Below are 24,355 nucleotides of genomic sequence, written 5' to 3'. Positions count from 1 at the left end.
TTAGAGGGAGAGAATCCATGTCTTAATGTGCAAGTGACATTTACTGTCTCTCCTACAGCAGAAGTCCTTTAAATAACAAATGCACATTTAGACTGGCTTTGATCTCTTGAAACAACATGATTAGTTTAAAGACATGTTTTGGTTTTAATTCCCCCTTTCTTCTAGCTCTAAAGTTTAGAAGTGGAATTCTAGTCATCTTTTTTTCCCCCCAGGTGATTAATTTTGAAATGTTTGCCTGACAAAACATTGAAGCTTGTGGCTGCCTGTCACCTTTCCCAAATCCTAAGTATTTGTAGATGCCTGTCTCTGGAATGTGTATCTGATTTAAGTCTTAATTGATTTTAGTGAACTCTGAGCATAGCAGTCACCGGAGTTAATTTAGCAAGTAAGCATGTGGGTAAGTGTGGGAAGACCTTTTAGTGCTGCTTTTCTTTTCTAGTTACATCAGTCTAATATCTGCTATTCCCCCTCCTTTCAAGTCTCCTTAAAACATCACCATCTCTAGAGCAGGACGCATATCCCAAAGTGACAGTCTGGGGTATCTGTGACAGTTTAGCAGGAGCCTCTGGGTTTCAGTAGGCGGTTTGTCTCACAAGTTAGGGCATGAACCATGCAGCTTAACGTTTTGCAGAGCAAGATCTCCATTGCTCCATAGCCTTTAAAATGACAGTGGGGGCTCAGTCTATCCTCTGAGGAGTATCTAGACTCTGAGATGGTAAGGAGGAGGAAGCACCTTTACCCACCTGCACAAGCTGCTCCTTCAGATGCAGGCTGCTGAGACGAATGGTTAATGGCACAGTTAGAATTGGTGGGGTAGAGAGCTAGGGATGGGGGGAAGTCAGGGTGCTGGCCAAGTCCCTGTACCATGTGTGTGAAGTTGTCCAGCCCACCTGTGGAATGACTAGTCCAGATGAAATTACAGTGCTGGGGTCCCTGCCATGTTGCATGTCATCATGCCTAAGCCTGAGCCGTGGCTTTGCACTTTCAGAATGCATACTAGGGCAAAGCAGTTATGGATCTCCTTTGGCAATGTCTGGAGAAAAAAAATTGTCTGACTTTGTTGTGTTGGCACTTAGCTATGCTGGACATGGACTTGCTTCCTTTTCCTACTGCCCGCCTTCACTAGAAATTCTCCTGCTCACTGTATAACAAGTCTTTTACAAGGCTGCAGCTCTATGGTCTTGTCTTTCTGCTCCTGACAAGGGAGGTGAGCCCTTCTCCGGACGGGATGTTTCCCATGTGGCTGAAGACAGGGCTGAGGCATGCTGGGCTTTGCTGATGTAACATGCTCCCTGAAATTTTCATTCAGATCTGGTTGGCTGCGAGCTGGCAGAGAGCCTCAGCCTCAGACACGCCTCCTCCTCAGATGAGGTCATCGCAGCTTTTTTTTTTTTCCCCCTCCCGTTTCAGAAATCTGTTGTGTATGAACGTTTAAGGTCAGAGTGCTAATTTCCACACCACTGAAAATCTCTGGGAGCAGGAAATCCTTGGTCTCTCTCCCAGCTGCTCTCTTTCCCAGCACCATCACAGACTCTGCTCTCCCTTTAAAGAGAGAGGAGGAGCAAAAGGAAGATGAATTTACCGCAGTGCATTTTATAATTGATTCTCTCATCCAGTTCAGAGAGGAGTGTTTGCTGGCAAGACATTGCAGAGCTTCACGGTCCGAACCCGAGTGTAAAGTCGCTCCAGGAAAAAAACTCCAGACCCTGCTGCTGCCAGAAGTGAAACTACTCGCCCTGCCCAGTCGCTTGGTCCCTTCCCCGCCCTCCCCTCGTGTGCCATGCAGGGATGCATCCAGCCAGCAGGGGACGGGGTAGGTTCCCTCGGCTGTCAGTCAGTAGGAGCTGCTCTGTTCGGGACAAGCTGATCGCGAAATAAGGACTGGCCCTGCGGAGAACAGAGCACAGAGAGCTGAAGTGTCCAGCCCTAGCCCCGTACCCAGCCTGGAAGCATCGTCTGCTCGGCATCGTCCTCCCTTCAGCCCCAGTCCGGTTAATCCTGCCTCATTTCCCGCGAAGAACTGCCTTCTAACTTCGGCGCCGACGCCAGGTCTGCCTGCACGTCGTGGGCAGGATGGGGGTTGCGGCATCCCCTCTCTGCCCCGGGGGCAGCCAGCCCCCTCCTCCTCTTCCTCCCACCGCCGAGCCCCGCGCTGGAGTCCCTTTGGCACAGCTTCTTCGCCATGTCCTGCCAGCAGCGGAGAGCCCTCAGCCGAGTGCCTGAGCGGGACCGGCCCCAGCGCCGCGGGCAGATCCCGGCTCCGGGCGGACCGGCCCCAGCACCACGGACAGATCCCGCGGTGTCTCCGGGCTCCGCCGGCGGGAGGGAGCTCGGGATCTCGGCGTCCGCTCCAGCCCCGCTGCGTGCCTTGGTGCCCCGGGTTCCTGCGTACTGCTGGCAGCCCCCTGCGGTAGCGGCACTCAGCTCTGCCGAGAAATCTCCCCGCACGCACTGCCACCCACCTTGCACACGGCTCCAGAAGAGGGTTTGTATATGGGCTCAGAATCTGTCTTCTGTGGATCGGGATTTAAGAGCTCGGACGGTGCCTGGTTACAGTGGTGTATGAGTCTACAGACCCCCAGGTGCACTACAGAGTTAAAAAGAAACCTTGGATCTATCACGGCGTGGAGGGCTAAAATAAACCCTATACAACCAGCAAACCCAATCCAGGCCTTCCTGCCTCCCTGCAACCAACTTTACACACACACCCAACCTTGAGAATTCCCTCCTTTCCTCCTTCCTTCAGCGACTGTAGGATGAGGCATTTTCTTCTATCTGGCTCAGGGTAAAACCATACCCTGGGGGCAGCAACACACATCTGGCAGGGACTGAAAGGTTTTAATCCAGCCTCCACTGCAATCAACAATGGCAAATGAACCAGTGATTCTGAATGTTTATGATATGGTGAGTATGAAATACTACTGACTGGGGGGCAGTGGGGCTGGGTGGGGGTTCATGCTTGGAGGGCAGGCACTGTACAAAGAGAAGCCAAGCACAGATCCCCAGAGAGGCTGATTCCCTCCTCCCTCCTCTTTTCCTTGGCCCAAACTCCTTATCCAAGCCTATCATCCTCTCATGTCAGTGTGTCAGAGATGATGCTGTCCCTGCTTTTTTTTTTTTTTCTGTTTTTTTTTTAGCGTTTAGCATATTTGTCCAGTTTACAGGTATTGTTCCAGATTTTCTGCAGGATTTTTCAGGAGCAGCACTGGGTGAGGAGAGGACTTTTTAATTTCCAGTGCTCCACTTAAGGAAGAAAATGTGGTCACCTCTGTATGTGTTAGAGATAATTTTCCTTTAAGTGAACAAGCATTACCAGGCTGTGGGGTTGGGGTCAGGATTTCATCTAAGGAGGAGAAACATCTGTAGAGTTGCGGTAAGAACATAATTTCTAATAATCTGGACTAATTCATCATATGCATAAGATTGTAGTTAATAATGTTCTCTGAAGGTTAATTGCAGCAATAAGAGTAAGAAATTGTCTGGTGAAGTTTCAGCATAGAAAGGGGCATGGGCACATGCTGCTCAGCAATATTTCCTGAAAGTTCACAGGGTAGCAAGTTTTCCTTGACCTCTTCTTGCAAGGGGGAATGCGAGTGGGTGTTTTCTATGCTAGCAAATCAGGAGGTCCAAATCTTGGCTCAAATCCCCAAAGAGAAGGCGGCTTGGCACAGCTTATTTGCTTGCTGGTCTGACAGAAGCTGAGGAGAATCATGTTCACATGAGAAGTGTTTTGATGATTATGTATTTCACCTTTGTTTTTTGATTACCAACTAATGATTTTTAAAAAGTAGTTTTCAGATCATCCACAAATTTAATACAGCTGTCTGGGGAAAATATGGCCTTACAAGGCCCAGGTGCTGACTGAGCTCCAAATATCCATCTCCAGACCTTTAAGATTACAGCATAGATTTGCCAGGCAGTGACAACTTTTACCAGGAAGCCCACAGAACAGTGTGGGTTTCCCTGCTGAGGAAATCCAGAGAACAGACACCAAAGAGATTAGGAGTGGGTTGCTGTAAAAGTCAAATGTCTTTTTATCACAAGAATCAAGGGATCTTTGTGAACTAAAGCAGGTGGGTTGTTTTCTGAGGGAAGAGAGAGTGGTAAAGGTTATTTAGGTAGGACTGTATCTGCATTGGGGAGCAGTCCAGAAAGCACAAGTACAGTGGACTGAAACTGCCTCTTCCAGAGCTATTATTGGTCAAATTGAGCAAGTCAGTGTAAAATCCTTCCCAAGACTTTGGTCTTGAGTGTTTATTGGTCAGTTGCTTAGTAGTCTGAACTGTGAATTCCTCCAAGAAGTTCTTCAGCCAACTGAACCCAAATAGGTGGTAGCTAGTCCCTGATAACAGGGGACTTAAATTGCAAATGCACATGAAAGGGTTTATCATTAATCCTTTGAGGAAAATAACGGACTTGTGTTGTGCTTTTATAATATCCACTGACCTCCTTGCAATTTTTTCAGTTTGTTCTGCAGCAGACTATGGCTTAAGCTTTCCTCTCTCAGCCCCTGTTGATCCATCCCAAAGCAGTGGATGTTTCACCACTAAGCTGAAGAGATCCAAATACTGGATGGACATGGCCTTTACCTTTTTATGTTTGATTGACTGACACCAAAGATGAAGCCTTAAGTAATTAAGGCAGAAGGAGCTTGCTGTTCATGATCACTGTGTTCTGAGATGGACACCCAGACACAGTGAACAGAATTGAGGTCACCAATTTACTTCAGACTGAGTAGTTTTTGCTGCTTAGCAAACCATGGAAATAATCATGTGTAAGTACTAATTCCATGGGTTAACCAGTCTGTACACAGAAACCAATCTATTTTCATACAGCATCTGTTTGACTACCACTGAGTCACCTGTAGCTCAAGTCCTACCTTATGACTACTGCAGCTACATGCTTTTCCATTGCTGCTATGATTTTAACACCACGAAGCCTGGAATGTAGCCATGCAAAATCTGCACTTTGTTACACTGTGGTGGGGAATTGCGGGGGAACTGGGAAATGAGCACATTTGCTTGAATGACTGTTGGAAAACTAGCCTCAGTGGAAAAAATCCAACAACAACAACAAAAAAAGACAGCTTGGAACAACAATTAACTGGATGTGAAGTTCTGCTTTCCTGACAAAGAACATGACCCCCGTATGCAACTGGAAGCACTTACACTGCAGGAAAACTTACCCCTAGGGCAGAAGTTCAATTATGGGTTTTGTGCAGCTATGAAATAGCCACTCTGTGTAGTCTTGTGTATTCAAAGATTACAGCCATTTATCCTTTTACCCATTGGATATGAAGCAGGCTTCTTTAGGGAAAAAAGTACTGCTGTTTAATGAGGTGTTTTGCACAAATTGCTGAAGCAGGTAGATCTATTTGTAGGTTTGTTTTCTTCAGTATAAAATAATGGAGCAAAAAATGTCTGGGTATTCCCAGTGTTCTGAATATTGCCATCAAAAGCGACCTAGCTTCACCATCAGCACACAGGGTGGTAATACCCTATCTCATGCCAAAGAGCTTGTACACTTCCAAAACAGAGCAAGTGGACTTCGCTGCTCAATTAGGACAATGTAAAGAGTAGATATGCAGGACACTGAACTCTGATTTAATGTGTAAGTGTGAACACAGAATAACAACATGGATCATGGGTTTGGTCACCGATGAATCTCTTTGCCAGTCTGAATTCAGCTCTTGCATGGACTTAATCTAAGCCATCTGCTGGTTGGAGACCTGCAAGAAAGAATTAGGTCTATAAAATCTGTGACAGAGTTTGCTCAGATTAGTCACTTACCACTTTCCCTTCAGAGGGACAAATCAAATTTCCTTTCATAACTTCTTGCAGCTCTCTTCCCTCCAGTCTGTCTCAATATACTGTTTATCATGGAGCAGATCTTACTTAGACCACAGGCACAGGGTTGACTTTTTTTAGGTAGGATATCATCCTGTTCCTTCATCACTTTAAGTTTTTGTGGCTTACATTGGAATAATTTATTTAGTCACTGTACATTAATAAATGTTGCCTGCTTCAATCAGGCAGGAGAGTAACTGCAATTATTTCCTGGGTTTAAATCTTTAACAAACTAAACATATTCCACTAAAAATAGTTTTCTTGGAAGAGATTCAAGTTTGGGGGTTCTCATATTTTCAGCTTATTGCATAGCAGATTCATGCTATCATATAAGAGGTAAAGATATTCATATCACTATTGTTCCTCTTTTATTACAGCTGAGGTTGTCCTGAATTTCCCGTCTTTGCAGTTGATAACATGCAGAACTGTTTTGATCTATTGGCATTTTTGCTTACTCCTTCTGCTGGGGAAAATGAGCCCCTGGGATGTGCTGCAGAGGAGAATGAAAGCCCTGGTCAGCAGGGAGTCAGGGAGCAGTGATGTTCTAAGTCAATAGTAGAACTTGTGGTCGTGAAAGATTAAGTAATGAACGGTCACTAGGATTTTTTTTCTCCTCCTCCACATGTTGACCATACATTTATTTTTTGTATTTAACAAATAGAGAACAAAAGGCAAAATATAAAATCTTTGGGAGATTTTAATTAAATTCTGGCAACTCCTAATATAGATATATAAAATTAAATGCTTTGATTTTCCTTCAGATATTTGCGAGTCATCTCTGTTGAAAATTATTAGTCAAATCTGAATCATTTCAGTTCTCCAAAACACACCATTCACTCAAAGGCTTGCCATGTTCTTGGAAAGGCATGGCAGGTGTACCCTATTCTTATTTGTTCTCTGACCAGTCACAAAACTCATAAGAATTCCCTCTTCCATGAATAAGAACAGGCTAGGAAAAATCTGGAGTGTTTTAATCTTCTTCACAGGCTTGTTGTGGAAGTAAGTGTAAAGATTTTGTGTTTAGCATTTGACTCTATCACTGACTCTTCATTTATCTAGATTCTTATTCATTCTTCTGTCTTCAAATCATATCAAACTCAGGGTACTGGGTAACAAAGCAGAATGGTAAGCTAACAGGGGCTTGGAAATGGGTTCCCCACAGTGCTATAGTGTATCTAACAGGAGTGCTAAATGCTCTTTTTTTCTAGGAGTGGTCAGACATAGTGCTGCACAGAGGCTTGAGGGATCAGACAGCCCTCAGGTGCTTGCTTTATGCATCTTCCTGGAGGTTTTGAGTTGGCCTTCTGTGCTGAGTTTTTGCTTGTTTGGTAGGACTGTGTTTAGATTATTCAACTATGCATATGCTGCATAATGGATTCAGGGTTTGTAATCACTCTCGTGTCATACTATGATACTTTCTGTTATGGGCCCAAAAACTCTCTGGGAAGACTCTTAGTTAAAGGTCACAGAGCCTAAATAGACCATTGCTGAGAATAAGGGAAAAGAGCAGAAAAAGCTGGATAACCGCAGAGTCCTGAGCCCAAGGTACGAGAGGTGTGTCCAGACTGCTTCAGTTTTCTTGGATACAACAATTCCCAGTGCAAATGCTCTTGACTTTGGAAAAAAACCCTCATTTTTTTTTTTTTTTAAAGAAAGGTGTTATGGCAAATTTGTTGGCAGTACACTAGATGTTTCAAATAAATCAGTCTGAGCAGCCTGGCAGTCTGTGCAGGTGAGGAAAACTAGGCTTTGTTTCTGCATCTCTTTTCCTCCTAGACTGCATCAATTTCATTTGCGTGACAACAGGATGACCTCAGGCAGGGTAGTAGAGTGGGACTGTTCCCTTGCTCTGCTTGAATGCAGGAGCAGAGGGACAAGAAAAGCAGTTTGGTGATGCTGAGCACTGTGTTGTAGTCAGTGCCTGCTTCAAGTCTGTGAGATGACAAAGTGTAACTAGACATCCTTCCCCTCTTGTGTCTTTGGAGAGAGGAAATCAATTGGAAGAAGAAGAAAAGATTAAAAAACTATTACAATGAGCTGCAGCTGAGTTCTTTCTTTCAAGAAGAAGGAATCCAAACATGTTATCTGATTTAAATCAATTAAGGAGAAAAAGAGGAAGTGGCATGGCCCAAGTTAATAAGTCCAGCAATGAAATGTGCCCATTTATGTATAGTAAGTGAATTTTTGTTGTCTTAGCAACAGCCTAGTGATGTGTTATCCATTGGGGGAGCAGTCTGTTTGGATGTTGTCAGGGTGACAAGCTGGCTACCTGTCTGTGCTACTGCAGATCTTCTCCAGCACTGCAGCCCTGTCACTGACTACTGTATGCTTATGCATGAGATGTCTAAAGAGCTGTCTCTTGACTGCACACAGGGCATTGCTCTCTCCAGCCCCAGCATTTATCCCATCAGCAAACTCACTGAGCCAGTGCTCTGTTTCCCAGTGGACTGACTTGAACTGACTTATCCAGGGCAACACAGGAGTTGACACTTCTGCTTGCCTTAGGAAAACTGCTCCCCAACATGCTCTCCTTTACACCAGCAAATGTAAGAAACCTGAGGAGAACCTTGGAAAGCTAAAGACAGTGTTAAAAAATGTGCGAACTCTGCTTCTGGAGCAAAAGCCTCATGGATCCTGTCATTAGCCCACAGTTCCCATATCAGTGCTCTTGAGTTGTTCCTGCAGGTGACAGTCTGACTTGGTGTCTCTAAAGCACTTATTTCAAGGCAGTCTGAACCCTTGTGGGGTCAGGAGACTCCTGTGCAGGATTTCAGGTGTAAGGCCAGGGGCTTAAAGTAAGGTCAGCTCTAACCCAGAGATATGGAAGATCCAGAGTTACTTTTGCTGTTACTGGAAGCTGTTCTTTAACCCATCCACAGGCAAAGCCCCAATCCCCTGGCCTGGCTCTGAGCAGCTCTGAGAGAAATGATTGCTTCCTCTTGAAACCATATGGAAGTTGGTTTCCAGTGATTTTTCTCTGGTGCTTTTTGGGCTTTCCCCTTACAGAAAGGCAGATTCCTTTTAGAACATGACACTTCTGTCAGCAGGATTTAGCTTCTGGCTCACTAGGCTGTCAAGGTTCCTAATTTTACTTGGCTATTCTTTAAAACAAACAAGACCCCAAACCAAACAAACCCTTCTAACTATTGATGAAAGCTGATGTGTTGACAGTACTGGAGCCTCTCATTCTCCTAACAAATAAATTTATGCTAGCAGTAGGAAAGCAGACCCTTCTGGCTCTACATCCCTACTACATCCCTAGTTGAGCTGCTCTGGTGTCATGGCTCAGCTGGTCATCCAGCTTCCTACTCAGGCAGCCCACAGGGACTAAGTCCTACATGCAGCGGGAGCCTCTGTAGGGGAGAGCTGAGCATTAGTGAGCTACCAAGTTGGAACAGCTGTCAGATCCATTTCCAAGTGTGGTGATCAGCAGGTATATGGCTGTGCATTAGTGCAATGAACTGAATTTAAATGGGTGTCTTAGGGCTGAAAGCTATGTTAGTGACCTGAACTGCCCTCATTCTAATTCTCTGTTTGTTTCAGTCCCTCTTGTTCCTGTCATTATGCCAAGATGACGTAGCTGGAGCTGGGGAGGGAGTCAGAGATCAATCAATTCAGAAAAAATCTATATTTTTGCTGGGGAAGAAAAAAACCAAAATTCTCAAGTCTAATGATTCTTTCTCTAACAAGTGGACTCAAACTGTTAGGAAAAAAAATATTTGCCAATGTTGTAACAACCACTGGATGTTTTTGAGCATGAAAGATCCAGGGCAGAGAAAGCAGCTATCTCCTCATTTCAGAGCTTTATCTATCAGCCCGTGAATCTGTGAGACTTCTCACCTCAGACAAAAATATGAGGCTGCATCCTAAGATTGGAAAATTGTTTTAATTGGTAACTTAAATTTTAAACAATTCATCTTAAGGTGTCTGGGAAAGCAACGATAAGGGAAATAAAAAATCTGGGAGAAATAAATGATCTCTGATAGGTGAGAATGCTGACCTACAGAAGCAAGTGTCTGATGCTAGAAATACTGAAAGCATTTCAGCCTGTTTAGTGCATTCATTGTGTGTGTCAACATATGAGTTGAATGCCGTGTGACTCCTGATAGATCCACATCTCTGGGAAAGCGAGGACCTGGCACAGTGTAATCTCTGTTGATTATATGGTTTGCTGAACCTTCAGCCTTGGATCTGTTACTTTGCTTTCCATATGGTCATACTTAAACCCACAAGGAACTATCAACCCCTTTGCTGTTCTCTTCAATATCTGCTAGTGAGTGACTTATACTGGATCCTGATGCAAGAAAATGAGGTTCCTAGATGCTGATTGCTGCCTTGGGGTTTAGAGTGTACGAGGAGCCCAATGTAGCCTTCCAGAGTGAATTACAGGCTTTGCCATAGTTTAGCTTTCCCTACTTACACAATGTTCTCCTAGATGTCTGTTCTTGGCTCATCTGTGTGTCTTGCTTTGTTTGGGATTACTTGGAGCTGATGAATTTATAATTGCCCTGTATTTGTCATCTCCCCCAGCTCTGGACTTGCCTGGTGAATGTGAGAAGTGACAGAGAGGAGCGAGATGTTAACCATGGGATTAATCTAATAAGTCATAACCTCTGTCATTAACCTCTGCTTTTGGGTAGCACCTGGGGCAAGAGCCTCAGCTATCTGCTCTAGTTCCATAAGAAGAGGCCTAGGTTGTGGGTATTTTCAGGCAGGGCTTTGCTGCTTTCTTAGCAAATCACTTTTCTAGAAAACAAAAGGCTCTACCTAGCAAAGCATCAATATAAAAGGACATGTTAGGATATTTGGCTGACCTCTGGGTTTCTCTCAGGAAAGGTTGAGGTATTTTCCCTCATTGATCTTCTATCATAGCTATCAACTTTGAAGAGATGCCTTGACTATTTCAGGGCATTTGAGATGGCATGAAACACTCAGAGGTTTCATCATGAGTGCTGCTTATGTGCTGGGGCAGTAACAGTACTAGTTCTGCGTTTGGCTGCTACCATTTAGTGTGCTGATGCATCTGGGGTGACAGAGACCAGGTTAAAATCCCTGGGGGTGTCAAATACAGCTGCCTCTTCACACAGGTCTGCCAGAGAAGCAGACAGCAGGAACCTCTGGATTTGCTTGTTCTGGGTCTCTTGTGTGAAAATATTTCCGTATTGTTTGAAATGTTCACTTAGCAGAAGAGTGTGTATTTCCAGTGAATCCTAGCTGTTCCAGGAGGTTGTCCAGGCTGGAGCCAAGCTATAGTGCTACTCACACTTGTTCTGTGGTCCACTGAACATGTATTTTGTATGAAAGGAGTCTATTCCCTACTTTATACAATTCTAAAACTGCTTCACCACAAAGAAATGAGAAAGCTGGACTCCAGATACACTATGATAGATCAGCCAGGCCGCTTCTCTCTGAGACAGGTGGAGAGTCAAATTCCTTCTGCCAGGCTGAGGTTGTTAGAAAGTTGGTTTGTACCCTCCTGGACAAGTGTCTGGGCTCCTGGTTACTAGGTACAAGCAGAAAGCATTTGCTCCTCCTGGGAATTAAGAGGTCAAGCTTGCTCTTCCCTCATCCTACTTGTTTGTTTGCAGTCAGGGCATTTTTAGACAGATGTCAGGGTTTGTTGTGCTGAGAGGATCTTTTCTGTCCTTCCTTCCTTACCTATCTACTAAGCCTGCAGATTCAGTTACATGAGGAGCTTTTTTTCTGAGTCCGTCCCAGCACTAAGAATTCAAGGGCTATTATGCCTTTAGAGCAACCATGTGATGGAGACATTGTGGAAAGGAGGGAAAGGCAGTGCTGAAGGTTTCCAAATCTGTGGAGGCCAGAGCTAAAAAGGCGTGTTCCAGGCTGAAATCCACCTACCCTCTGTCTCTAGCTCTAACATTCATTGTTCTTGATTGCAGTATCATTTGCTGTACTTTTATTCACTCTAATTTTTATGGCTGCTTGTTATCCAAGACAGCTGGCTATCTTCTCTTTGGCAGTTCTTTGGACATGGAATAGATCTATTTTCTACTGCTGGAGCACTGTGCCTTGTGTGCTGGCTACTGCAAGAATACTGAAGGACAGGGCATTGAGGAATAGGTTTTACTGAATTGAAACAGAACGGATGAATTCCAGTGAAAGCTAAGGAGAAACAGAGGCAAATTAAATGGGTTCAGTTCAAGCTCAGGTGTTCTTGGGACCAGAAGAAAGGAAATACTGTAAATCCTTTTTTTTTTCCCCTTATATGTCTCATAAACAAGAGCTGTTGCTTCCACAGAGCAAAAGCCTCTGGAAGGATGAAAAAAATGCAAACCACATGGATCCCTAAAAATTTCAGTTGTTTTTATTGTCTGGGTCAAATTCTGTCTCCTCCCCTGGGCAGAGTGCTGCTGGCAGGAGGTGTTCTATATCATGGCAGCCAGAGGCCTTGGCAAACAAGCAGGACACCCCTGGGGGGGCAAGGGAGGACAGCCAGGAGCTCATCCCAGCCCTGTGTTAATTAGATTGGTTATACATCCCCCTGATGGCTGAGCATGTACTCTTCTGTCCCTTGTATTCAGGCAGAGCTAATAGGAAGGAACATGTAATCAGAGAGCTGAATTGGGAGGTAAAAAATGAATGGGCATGGGGAGGAAGAGACTCCTTACACATCTGTTTTTCAGTTTTTAACTGCACAGGATCAACTAAAAGTTTTTCAATACTCTTTGAAGCACCCTCTACACTTGAGAGAAAGGCAATGAAGCAGGAAGCAAGCTGGAGTAAAGGTGATATTCTACAGCTCACAAGTCCATCTGTGGCTTTTCAAGTGCTGTTTGTAATATGGCATGTTATTGGAATGCTTCAAGGATTCCCTTTGTAATGTGTAATTACTCTGAGATATGCTGTTCAGTGCCTATTGCAGCTGCTGTTCTGACTAATTTTAATGTGGTTAAAGCCTTTCGTGGATCAAAGAAATTTATGCAGATGAAATTTTAAAGCTAGTGTAAAGAGCAATTTAATAGTCTCTAACACATCAGGTACTTAAAAATCCTGTACTTGGTACCTCTGAACTTGGATTTTACCTCTCATACCCAGAGGACTTTGAAGCATATTTCTATCTGTCTGTTACCTCTCCTGAGATCTCAGAGGTGTCTCATTAAAGCTGGTGTTCAAGCCTATTAAATACATGAATGTAGCTTCTAATGATGCATCTCATTTAGGTGAGCTTGACATCAGGAGCTGGGAGGGATCACTGCTGCCCTGGTCCCCCAGTGCATGGGATAGTGAAAGCCACCTGGAGAAGTGCAGGATAATACCTTCTTCTGTGTTGGAAGATATCAGCAAAGCATCTTGAGAAGGCGGCTGACTTTCAGGGGCACACCAACCTTGTCACCTTCTTACCCTACCAATCCCCTCCCTCCTTTCTGCAGATGGGAAGCATCTGTCCTTGAGCTCTCAGTCTCTCCAGCCAGTTAATTATTAATCATCGCAATATCCCTAGTGCCAAGCATCTGAACTGCCCATGAAGCATGGAGAACTATTTTATCAGTCAAGTCAGAAAGTTTTAGTGTTCTGCTACTCATTATTGTAAAGCTGTTGTTCTGTCAAAGAACTTAAGCACCCAGAAGTGATAGTTATCTCATCTGAGCCCACACCAGATGACCTGGTACTAGCAGGGGCAACAAATGTGCAAACTGAGAAAATGCAAGAGAAAGTTAAGCTTCTTTCATGAGTCTGGCAACAAAACTGGTGCTGTACCATGGGATGGGATGAGAACTGTAATGCTACTGCAGCTGCTGGTATATTGCCCGTTATGAACACCTACCTACTAGAAACATACCTCAATATTTAGCTCTCTAAAAGATACCTGCTGGGCTGCTAAATCCTGGGTGCCACAACTAATTTTCTGTGACTGTTGGCTGGCTGTTGTGCCTCTCTGTGGTATGATGCTGCTTGCCATTGCTTAGAATCAGAGAGACACTTGAGGTTGTATGAATTCTAGGACTTCCCTGTGCTCTGATTCAGCTTCTGTGCTATTATAAAAGAGAGACTGAGAAGAGACAGACCAAAGAATAGGCATGAAAAAAGAAAATTGCTGAACTCGTCTCAAGGCTCTTCTTACTACTGGGAATATTCAGACATGAGAACCTGACACCCAACTCCTTCTAGCTGGGACAATTCTAGTGGAGATGGAATGCACCAGCACTTCATTTCTGGTTGAGGCAATATTCCACTTTCCTGCTACCATTTAAAATCCTGCTGTGGGAAGCCTTGGGTGTTGCAGCTAAGTGGACCCATTAAGACAGATGATACACATGGCTTAAATTGTGCTCTTTAGGATCCCTAGGATATCATTAGCTCTTCAGGTACCTCTATGCTCTCCTCTGCCCTTCCTTCTATCCCAGGATGCCGTCATGCAGATTGAAAGAAATTATAGTGGATTGGATAGCATGCTTTTTTGTCTAAGTAAATTGATGATTGAGTATCAATAATTAGCACAGCAAGGGTCAAACTCTCTCTTCCTTCATTCTTCTCTAAGATACTATGTAGAAGACCAACTCTTATTTACATGTAATAATAGATGGTGATGGTTTTTTTCCTCCTTTCAATTCAAACATAACATTGTGTTCAATGACACCACAATGTTTTGTGGAAAGTACAAGTGCTTTGAACATGTGGGAATCAAAAAGCTCTAAACAGATTGTTTGAAGCTGCCAACAAAGCATGTCCTTGGACTCTGGCCGAGAACAACCAAACCTTCATTTTGAGTAAAGCACTGGATGTTGAGAAAGGTTTGGGTATCTCTCTTAGTTTTAGTTCCCATCTCAATTGCATTTCTAGCAAGCCACTTCAATCTCTGCCTTGAGTCATCTCACCTGTGAGATAACCTATTTATGGGATGCTTAGGTGTTTAACACTCTGACTGCTTTTTTGGCACCTGAGATGTAGCTGCCTGGGTGGGAATGATTCCCATAGAGATGGGAGGCAGCAGCAGGATTTCTGGGTGTGAGCTGAGGGGCAGCAGCCCTGCATCCTGCTGTCTGCCTGACCTGTGTCTGGGTGAGCACGTGCCCTCCTGCTCCATCCCTCCTGCCTGCCCTGGCAACTGTTCCTGGCCTTCCTGTCAATCAGGGGGTGGTGGTCCCAATCCCTGTTCACCAGAGCCTGCCTGGTGAGGATAGGGGATTTTCTGAAGCAGTCACCCACCACACCTGCTGCCCTCTGGCCACAGACAGCAGATGAAATATTTAGAGACAGCTGCTATTTCTGTCATTAGCATGCAGACTTCCTGGGAGAAAACTGCTGAAATCTGTGACAGCTGAAATCTGAGTCAGAGGAAGCTTTTTACTTCGGCATGTACAAAAGCAAGGGGAAAGTGGGGGAGGGAAAAACAGAGCTCAATTTGCTATTCATTTAGTTCTGTCAGGAAAGCCCAGGCAAATCAAGATGATGGCGTGCGAATTGCAAACAGGCAGGTTGCAGCATGGTGGATGTTGTTCAAGGGATGGAAGGTGCAGAAGAGGTGGGTAAGAAAACAATGCACCATGAGGGGGCTGTGTGCTGTGTGACAGGATACATCAGCTCCCCTGAGCAGCTCTGTGCTCTGGCCCTTGCTGATGGTGCTTGACAATTTAAAGCAAATGTATCTCCATGCTGTGTTGCTGTTGCAGGGGGTGGAACAGGATACCCAAAGGATCTACTTAGCCTTTTCCACTCCAGGGCATGATCCTTTCTCAGTCTTCTCCGGCGTACTTGCCATTATTTCCCTGGAGAAGGAAAAGGCTGTTATTCCCAATGTGCAGCTGAGGCACTAGCTTGCAGAGAGGCTGGCTTGTCTGATGATAGGACATGAGGAAGGGAATGAAGCTGTGTCAGGGGAAGTTCAGACTGGACATTAGGAAAAAAGTTTTCACTGAGAGGGTGACTAGCCACTGGAAGAGGCTCCTCAGGGAAGTGGTCACAGCACAGCCTTGCATGTGCAAGGAGCGTCTGGACAACATTTTTAGTCATTACAGTTTAGTTTTAGGTAGTCCTGAGAGAAGCAAGGAGTTGAACCTAATGATCCTTATGGGTCCCCTCCAATTTGAGGTATTCTATGATTCTATGATTAGATAACTTGTTGTGCAGTCCCTTGGGTTTTGATGTGGAGTTAGGATTGTGACACTATTCTTATTCTTCTCCAGATGTAGCTGCTGAAAATGGTCTGATTTCTTTTTAAGGACTATGTTAGACATTTGAAAGCAAAGTTTTTTACTGCAGCTTCCAAGTTTACCTGTGCTCTCCTTTGGCAGAGTTCAGACACCTTCCAGCACTGAAGGGAACTGTGGGTCAGAACCACTCTTCCAGCACTCAGTCTTTTCAAAATGAAAGTGCAGGTCCTCTGTTGTTATCATGATTTCCAGTTTGAAAGAAAACTCTCAGGATTTAACGTCATACTGTGATGCCAACAGGATCAGAGATGGCTCTTTCCAAACTGATTAATTTACAGAGCATCTCTGATGATACAATTCAAGAAGCTCTCTGAAAAGGTGTCACTTAGTAAACAGGGTAAATGAGTCAGAGCACGAACGATTAGTGCTCCCCTTTCCCCCCCGTGACTCTGTATAAGCTTTGGACTCAGATAGGAGGAGGTAAAGGAGAAACAGCCACTCCCAGTTCTGCCCAATGACTTGACAACAGGATTACATTCACGTTAATCCATCAAAATTTATCCTCTGCTTTACAAATAAAAACAATTGCTCTAGACAAGCCTGAAGTCTTTATGCTGATGTGTTTACACAGGGTATAATTTAATTTGATGGCAAATAGATTTGAAAGTATTATTGTTTAACTTGGTACTGGACAAAATAAAATGCTACCTAGGATTTTGGGGGGATAAGAACATGGGGGTTACCGGAGGTGATGTGGTTAAGCACTGCATGCACATATGTGCTCTGGGGACAGCTTGACAGACTGCAGGCTTTTGGAAAGAACTAGTCTAGCAAAGGAGCAGGGAGGAGAAAGCATCTGCCAGTAAATAGATGGATAAAGATGTTTTGTGCTGCTTTTAAGGAGCACCAATCATCTTTATAACTTTGACAGGTGGCAGTGGGGCAGGAGGGGAGGAAGAGATTCAGAGAATTGTGTGGGTGGTGAAGAAATTAATCCTAATGAATTGGAAGAGCAAATCCACAGTGGGCAGAAAGCTTTGGATTTCTGCCCTGCTGGATATGAATAAATAGAAGAGAATCCCTTTTGCACGCAAGAGCTAATTGGGCAATTACAGTGTAATCTCAAAACCTTTGCTTAAATTGTATTCTGACTACCAAAGTGTGAGGCAGATTCTCTCCCACAGGTTCACAAGGCTTGCCCGGTCTTTCAGACAGATGAAAGCTCATCTTTGAAACACCTCCCCTCCTTGTATTTCCCAGGTTTCCTTTCCATGTTTTTGTTCTTATTCACAGAAAAGAACACAAACGTAAGAACTGCCAAACTGTTTCAGACCAAGCATCCATCTAATCCAATTTCATTATTCTTCCCTCAATTCCTGCTTGTGATCACAATTGGGAGATGGAGCAGCACAAGCATATATGACACTTCCTTCTAACACATTCACACATTTTTAGCTCTGGGGCTTCTCTGAACTTGACCTCTGCTTCTTTACTAGGCCTCCAAAGCTCTTTCTTCCATTCAGTTTTCCTGAGCAAATGTAACATTCTGTATCAACAGCCCTTGCTGGTAGCTTGCAGGTGTATTATTTTGTGGTGAAAAGCTAAGTCCTCTTCTGATATCCTCACTACTCCTACTTCTATAAAAATAAAACTGGGAGGTTACAGCATGGGAATCTCACCAGTTTTATTTTGGAGGAAACAAGAAAATTCTGATGGAAAGATTAAATTAATTTTTTAACAGTGGGTGTCCTGTTTGAGTTCTCCTTTTGCAGCTTTGCCATCACTTGGCCCTAAAGACTTCTCTTCTGACCTGTTGAAGGAAGGATTGAAGAAATAAATGTTACTGGAGAGGCTATTCTTTTAATTTTTAGGTCTGTCTTTCTCAACGTGAAAATGTTTTCATCTGCTCTTGAAAGCACAGGGTCTTGAGACAATTTGACTGAGGAATGATCAGTGAGAGTGCTGCCTGCAGTGCTCTCTGCTGGACACTCAGGTTCTCCCATCCCTAATTTGTGTGTTCATGATGTCTAAATCTTTATTGTGACTGCACTTGAACTAAGATTTGAGTGCCACAATGCTAAGCAGTTCCACATACTGAAGAAACAGAGCATTGGTATGCTTCCAAGATCTTGGCTATTCTTAAGGCTTTAAAACTCAAGACTGATTCCTGTTTACTTGAAGCATCTTCCAAAGGCTCACTTGTGACATGAATCATGTTATTCTCCATCCCATCTCTCTGCTGAACCTAGCTGGCATTCTTTCTCTCGTGAGTGCTTTTCTTTAGGACTGGCACCAGCGCAGCAATTCAGCACCAGGCTGGTCTTGCTCATGTCTGTTCTGCAGCGCCATCTGATCACACAGATGAGGAGCATGTGCCTTGCTAGGACTGAGCTGGAAGGGAAAGCAAAGAAAATATTTGCAAACACGGGTGCACAAAACCCATGGTATAAGTGTTCAAGTGAGGTAGAAACCACAGCTACACAATTACACAAAATAGAAATGAAGGTCATGTCAGAGTAGGTGGTCTTTTTTTTTTACAAAGAGAGAGAAAAAAGCATGCATTGCTGGCTATTTTCCTCTATCCAGCACTGTTTTCATACTTGATCACCTGGACATTGCTGCTGCAGGGTAGCAAACCAAGCTGTGTGTTTACCCTTGTTGTTTACCACTTACAAAGGCACTTTGGAAGATAAAGTAAGTTGAGAGTTAAAAAAATTGCATCTTCTCTAGCTTACTTGCTGAAGAGGGCTGTCTTCTGAGCAGGCTAATTATTGCCACAGAAAGCAAAGGCATTCCTAGGGATTCAGCAGCACACTTGTGTAAGTCATCATGTTCTGGAAGAGGAGATTAGGAGAAAATTGTTCCTATAAGAAATTTTGCCAAGGACCAATCTGCAGTGCTGTACCTTTGGTGCAATACTGGGCTTGTTTCTAGGCTTGATTACTAAAATAGCATATGTGAAAGGAGATTGTTGGATTTGTGCAGTCTTGGACTTGTTTGCATATTGCTAGCCAGCCACCTGATGGAAAGCAGAGGGTTAAAATACTGCTGTTCTCTAAGGCTTTGTTGTGCACATACAGACTGCATTTATGTTTGCAGATGTGGTGCATGAGCAAATATGTCCTGTTTGCTTGTGAAGTTTTCTCAATGTTCTCCTGTGGAAGGAGGTAACGCTCTCCTTACAATATGCCGGTGTTTGCCTTGTCCTGCTGTTGATGATTCATTTGTGATACCAACAATGAGCCGTAGCCATGAACTGGGATTCTATCCTATTTCACAAAGACACTTTGTAAATAGGAGCCAGAGAAAGAGTTCTGGCTCCAAAGAGATGATGAGCTACTTCTCTAGATCTGATAGGAAGCATGAGAAGAGAGATGGGTTTATGAACTCCATCTGGTGACACTAGCCCCTCCTGAGATCTCCCAGTCATGCAAGCAGTCTTTTGGTCATGATGCCCAGTTTTATATTATCTTGGGGATTTTATCCCTTTGTGGTCTCTTACAGTAAGAGAAGCTAAACAAGATTATTGTGGTGTTAAAGGGAATCACAGTAAAATGAATTATAAAAATGCTACTCAACTCATACTTCATAGAGCAAATGGAACTTTCACATAAGATGAAATATATCAGGCTGGGCTGCTGATCTTATTTGTTTGATGAATCTGTTTACCTCTTGCATGCATCCATCTAACTTGGGAGAAGGCAGATATATGGAATGGGAACTGAATGGTCTCAGACCTATCCATTCATCACCTGCATGACTTTCATTGCTAGAGTGTTCAGATCACTTCCCTGCTAGATAGGAATAGAAATCATTTTTTCTCTTGGTTTACTGGGTAATTAGCTTAATTTATGGCTTTATGACCATTTGTATTCCTTAGCTTGCATGAGTGAACTTACAGAAAAGCAGCTCAAGGGAACTGAAATCCACATGTGCTGTACAGTACCCTTAATCACTTATGCAAGTCATGTCTGTATCAAAGGTGAGACCAACTGAATGGGGTTTTGCCCTTGTTCTGCACTATGGATCACCTTGTTCACCACTCTGGAAAGAGGGTGATGACATTTTTAGGTCTCTGATTCTCTGAGAAGAATTTCTGGGTCAGTATGGAATATGAGTTGTGTATAGTGTCCTATTATGAGCATGTGCTCTTATTTTAGATAGTAATCAAAATGGGGGTGTGCTTGGAGTGTGCTTCTTCACTTCCAGATATAAGTTGCAATCTGCTTTTGAGAAAGTTGACAATGGCTGACTTCCTCAGGCCAAATAAGGCTTTGTTTTTCTACAGTAGATATCTAGGCATCTAGAAGGGTCCAGATATCTTAGAATACCTTCTTCTTAGAAGGGCCAATCTATGGAGGCAGCTGAATCTGAGGGCAGAGGTCTTAGATATTAGAGCATGTTGTGAGCTAGGTGAGGCATCACAGTGCTTACCTCTTTCTCCAACATCAGCCTGGCCACAGTTCAGATTAGATGTCCACTCTGCATGCAGGAGAAACATTTGGCAGCTCTCTGAGGGATCTGGCAGACAACACCATTTGCACTCCATGGTACAAATATGCAACCCTTTCTCTTTTCACTGAAGCAAACAGGAGCCAAGATGTAGTTGCAGTATCTAATGGATTTTTATAGAAATAAATACTAATGGGGGTGGTGAGGAGGAGACAGAGGGAGGAATATTCCCAGAGAAACTAGTTACATAAGGCAAATTCTCCTCTTTGGTCTTATTAAAGTATTTCCTTATCTTACCTTTTCTCCTTCAATTCCTGATCTTACTGGGTATATTTCAGATGTGTAGATACTGTAAGATGCCACTCTGTGAAGGATGCAGTTGTCTGAATCTCTTAGGTCATTTCAGATCTGTTTCTAGACTTATGCAACATACAGCAGACTAGCACAGAAGATTTGCTTTAATACAAGTGTAAAATTGCTATTGTGCCCAGAAGAAAGGAAATATTTAGGGCAGCCTGAATACTAGTCCAACACATGCTGTGCTGTTTACGAGGTGGGGGTAAGGAGAAGAAAGAAAGGACAACTTAATGTTTTCCAAAAAAGCTTCACTGTCAGGTTTATGCCTCTGCCTGTGCAATAGTGTGTGTGCCCCTTGGGAGAAGCAAGCACAGAGGCTGTCCCTTTGAAGGGACAAACACCTGCATTTTATCCTGAAGTGGTTTGCACACAAAACAGTATCTTCATAGTGCCAAATGTTGTTGCCTCAATGCCTCACAGTGCTGCCAACAGCCACTTCTGTCTTTCAGCAAGAGATGGCTGTTAAATGCTTTTCGAGCTGCACATCCAGTGCTGCCCATTAAATAAAGACACAGGGAATTCTTGGGGGAAAGAAAAAACCAACAAAAACCAAACCTCCTGTAGCCCCCACCCAAACCAAAGCAGAGTACATTACATCAGAGTTGTTAAGACACTCCCACAGCTTTTTAATTTGTTTAATTTAATTTAATTCCCAGCCACAGTGGCATGCTGCACATATTAATCATTCTGTTGCATCTTCATATGGGGGGAGCAAAAGTATCCCTAAAACACTTTGTCAACATCCAGTAGGTAAATGCCAACAATAAGAAATTTCCTCATTTCCTAAGCTACTCATGTTTACTATCTTTGGTAATTTTAAATAGTGTTACAATCACTCAGCAGAGAAGCCCTTGGGTCATGGGTTATAAACAATTTTCTGTCTGAACTTCCTGACTGCTGTTTCTGTATCAGTTTTGTGCCTTGTAGACAATAATTATTCCAACAACCCATTTTGGCATTGAGTTAGGTTATACAGTTACCCCTTCTTGAGACAGTTCCCTTCTCAAGGAAATGTTCCTTGCTTTACTGTTTTATATTTTTTCCTTCCTCAGACCAGCAGAAGTGGGTTTTGAGGAAAGATGTGTTTGAATCTCCATGCACAGCAGCATTTTATCATTGCTATATTCAGGTTCCTGAATATTTTCTGTTTTATCTCTTAAATTCTAATCTGGAGATATCACTGCAATGCGATTCCTCAGTAGCTGTGCTGAGGAAGAGCACAGAGAGAGTATACAATTATGGCAGAAATGCACATGTATCCATTTACCTGTAAGAGGTGCAAAGAGATGAGACACTGTATGACATTGGCACTGTATTTGAAGAGTTTTATCCAAGACAGGACAAACGCTGTAGGGTAAAAGGACAGGTTGCTGGCTGCAGGAATCTGTATTTCCCAGTGTTTTTCTAAGCTAAGCTGGTTAGGCACCCTGCCAGCCAGGCAAGGGCCCTGGAACCTCTCCAGGAAAAACCTCAGCTCACATTGTGAAAGGGTTTCCCCTATCTATGCTGCAGAATAGATTCTCTTCTCAGAAGCTTGGAGACAAAGATTGATTTTTTTTTCTTTTGCAGTAGCAAACTATTGTTAGTGGCATGCAGTCAATTTCTCTCATGGACACTATGAGGTATTTTGAATGTGTGCCACCAAAGCCAGCATGGAGTATAGATTGCTTAGTGCAAGCAGGCCCTGCCATGCTCTTCTCTGATCTGCTCTTGGCTCAAAGGACAGGCACAACTGGCTTTGGCAAGTGAATGGGAACGAGACTGAGTGAGAATTTACATGCCTATACAATGTATAATTTTGATTCTACACAATCCTTGCACAAAGAGAAAATCTGGGGAATCTCACATTCTTTTTTCCCTTTCTTGTAAGGATCCAATTCACCTGTGGGTAGGTTTAACTCCTGGCTATGAGATGCTAATGCTGCCATTAGGAATCCCCAGGGTGAGTCCTACTTTGTGGATCTTCATCCTTACTGGGGGGTCTCTTTACCTGAGTGTGGAGGTCACACTGTAGTGGAATGGGAAGGTCTTCCATTCAGATTGCTGATAATGATGGTGTTAAACACTTCAGGGTAGATGGGAATTGGAAGAAGAATTTGGAGGATCACAGTTTTGAATGTGAATGTAGTATCATGTTGATGAAATTTCAGTTTTGAACCTGGTCTGGAGTAAATCTGTGGTATGTCCCTAGCAGAGCAGGGAATCCCTCTCAAATTCTTGTTTGGCATCCCAGCTGTGGAAACAGCATGGTGAGGGGTGTTGGAAACTATACTGTAACTTGAAAGAGATTAGTGTTTTGCATGTTCTCATTAGAAATGTTGGTGTGCCTGGGGTAACCAAAAAGCAGGTATTTGTGTTTGCCCAGGCAGGAACATCCTGGGCAAAGGAGGGCAAGTCAATAAGGAAGAATCAGTGACATATTAGCATTTGGCTATCATGGAAGAGAAATTCAGGAACCTGAGCAGGGATTTAGACAAGCCTTTGGAAGGAAAGTCTTAGCTGCTGGTTTATTTGGTGGCATGAATCTCTCACTCTCTTCTGCTGGGCAGTTTACACGTGCACGCATCACTTTGATGGAGAAGCTATGGCTGGTGATTAGGGTGTTCATCTTGGCTTTGAAAGATTGAAGTTCAACTTTCTGCTGATAATCTGTCAGAGCAGAGATGAACTGTGCTTTTCAGCACAATTTTTGAGGGATATGCTACAGCTGCTTGTCAATCAGCTGTTCTGTGGGGGACCTGGGGTGCATGGTACCTGCAGCCCAATACTCTGAGCAAAGCAGATGCCTTGGCCTGGGCAGGACTGATGAGTCAGCTGGAGTGTGTTTGCAGAGGATGCACTGAATGTCTGTTTTCTCTCTGTAATGCTGGATATCAGGATGGGTTAGCTTCTTCTCTGGGAAGAAAAACTGCTACAGGTCCACAGAAGACAGCAAAGGATCCTTACCAACAAGGAAAAGGAGATGTTAATGTTTCTTGGTCTGAGCAAGGCCACAGCACTACTCCACATCTGAAAAATCATTTAACAGCCCCATTTGTTATTACAGTTCTCAGTTACATCATTTCTGCAAGAGGAAGGTCAGAGAGCCCTAAGGCTGTATTGCTGACCCTACCAGATATGCCAGAGCCAAAGCATCTGCACACTGTGCTTCAGACAGCTCTGATGAGCTCCTGTCCAAGCTGTTGGGTATTTATCTCCCTTGCATTTTTTTTTCAGCTCATCTGAATCCTCTTTGATGGGAAGCCTACTTATTGACAGTCTGGGCTGAGGGTTCACAATACAGATAGGTGTGTAGTGTCTGAAATACACTCAGCTAAGAATGTTAGCAGACTCCTTGACATTAGCAGAGCAAAACAGTTCAGACCATTCAATACTCTGTCTTGTACAGGCACATTAAGGCTTTCTCAATATCTGGTTTTGAGTCATACAAATGTTTTCTTGTTCTTTTTTTGCTGCCAGGAATCTTCTAAGCACTTAGTCAAAGTCTCTCTTTTTTTAAAAGTATGTTGCTCCTACTTGAATCTTTTGTGTCATTCTCAAGAAGTATTCTCCCATAATTCATGTCAGCCCTTCAAATGTTTGCAG

General features: G+C 43.6%; 1 protein-coding gene across 2 annotated transcripts in view; it reads left to right on the top strand.

Moving 5' to 3' along the window:
- LOC135448125 (deubiquitinase DESI2-like) overlaps nucleotides 1-24,355 on the top strand; it is a 74,121-nt gene that overhangs the window by 23,148 nt on the left and 26,618 nt on the right. The window contains exon 2 of one of the 2 annotated variants that reach the window (XM_064713704.1): nucleotides 1,617-2,904. The exons of the other annotated variant lie outside the window; for it this stretch is intronic. Within the exon in view, the coding sequence (XP_064569774.1) occupies nucleotides 2,866-2,904 (39 nt within the window). The 5' untranslated portion in view covers nucleotides 1,617-2,865. The remainder of the gene's footprint in view (nucleotides 1-1,616; nucleotides 2,905-24,355) is intronic. 2 annotated transcript variants of the gene reach the window in all.

This window comes from Zonotrichia leucophrys, chromosome 5, assembly GCF_028769735.1.
Source record: "Zonotrichia leucophrys gambelii isolate GWCS_2022_RI chromosome 5, RI_Zleu_2.0, whole genome shotgun sequence".
Taxonomy (NCBI): domain Eukaryota; kingdom Metazoa; phylum Chordata; class Aves; order Passeriformes; family Passerellidae; genus Zonotrichia; species Zonotrichia leucophrys.
Note: the sequence above shows the minus strand (reverse complement) of the source record. Positions and strands in the feature narration are given on the sequence as shown.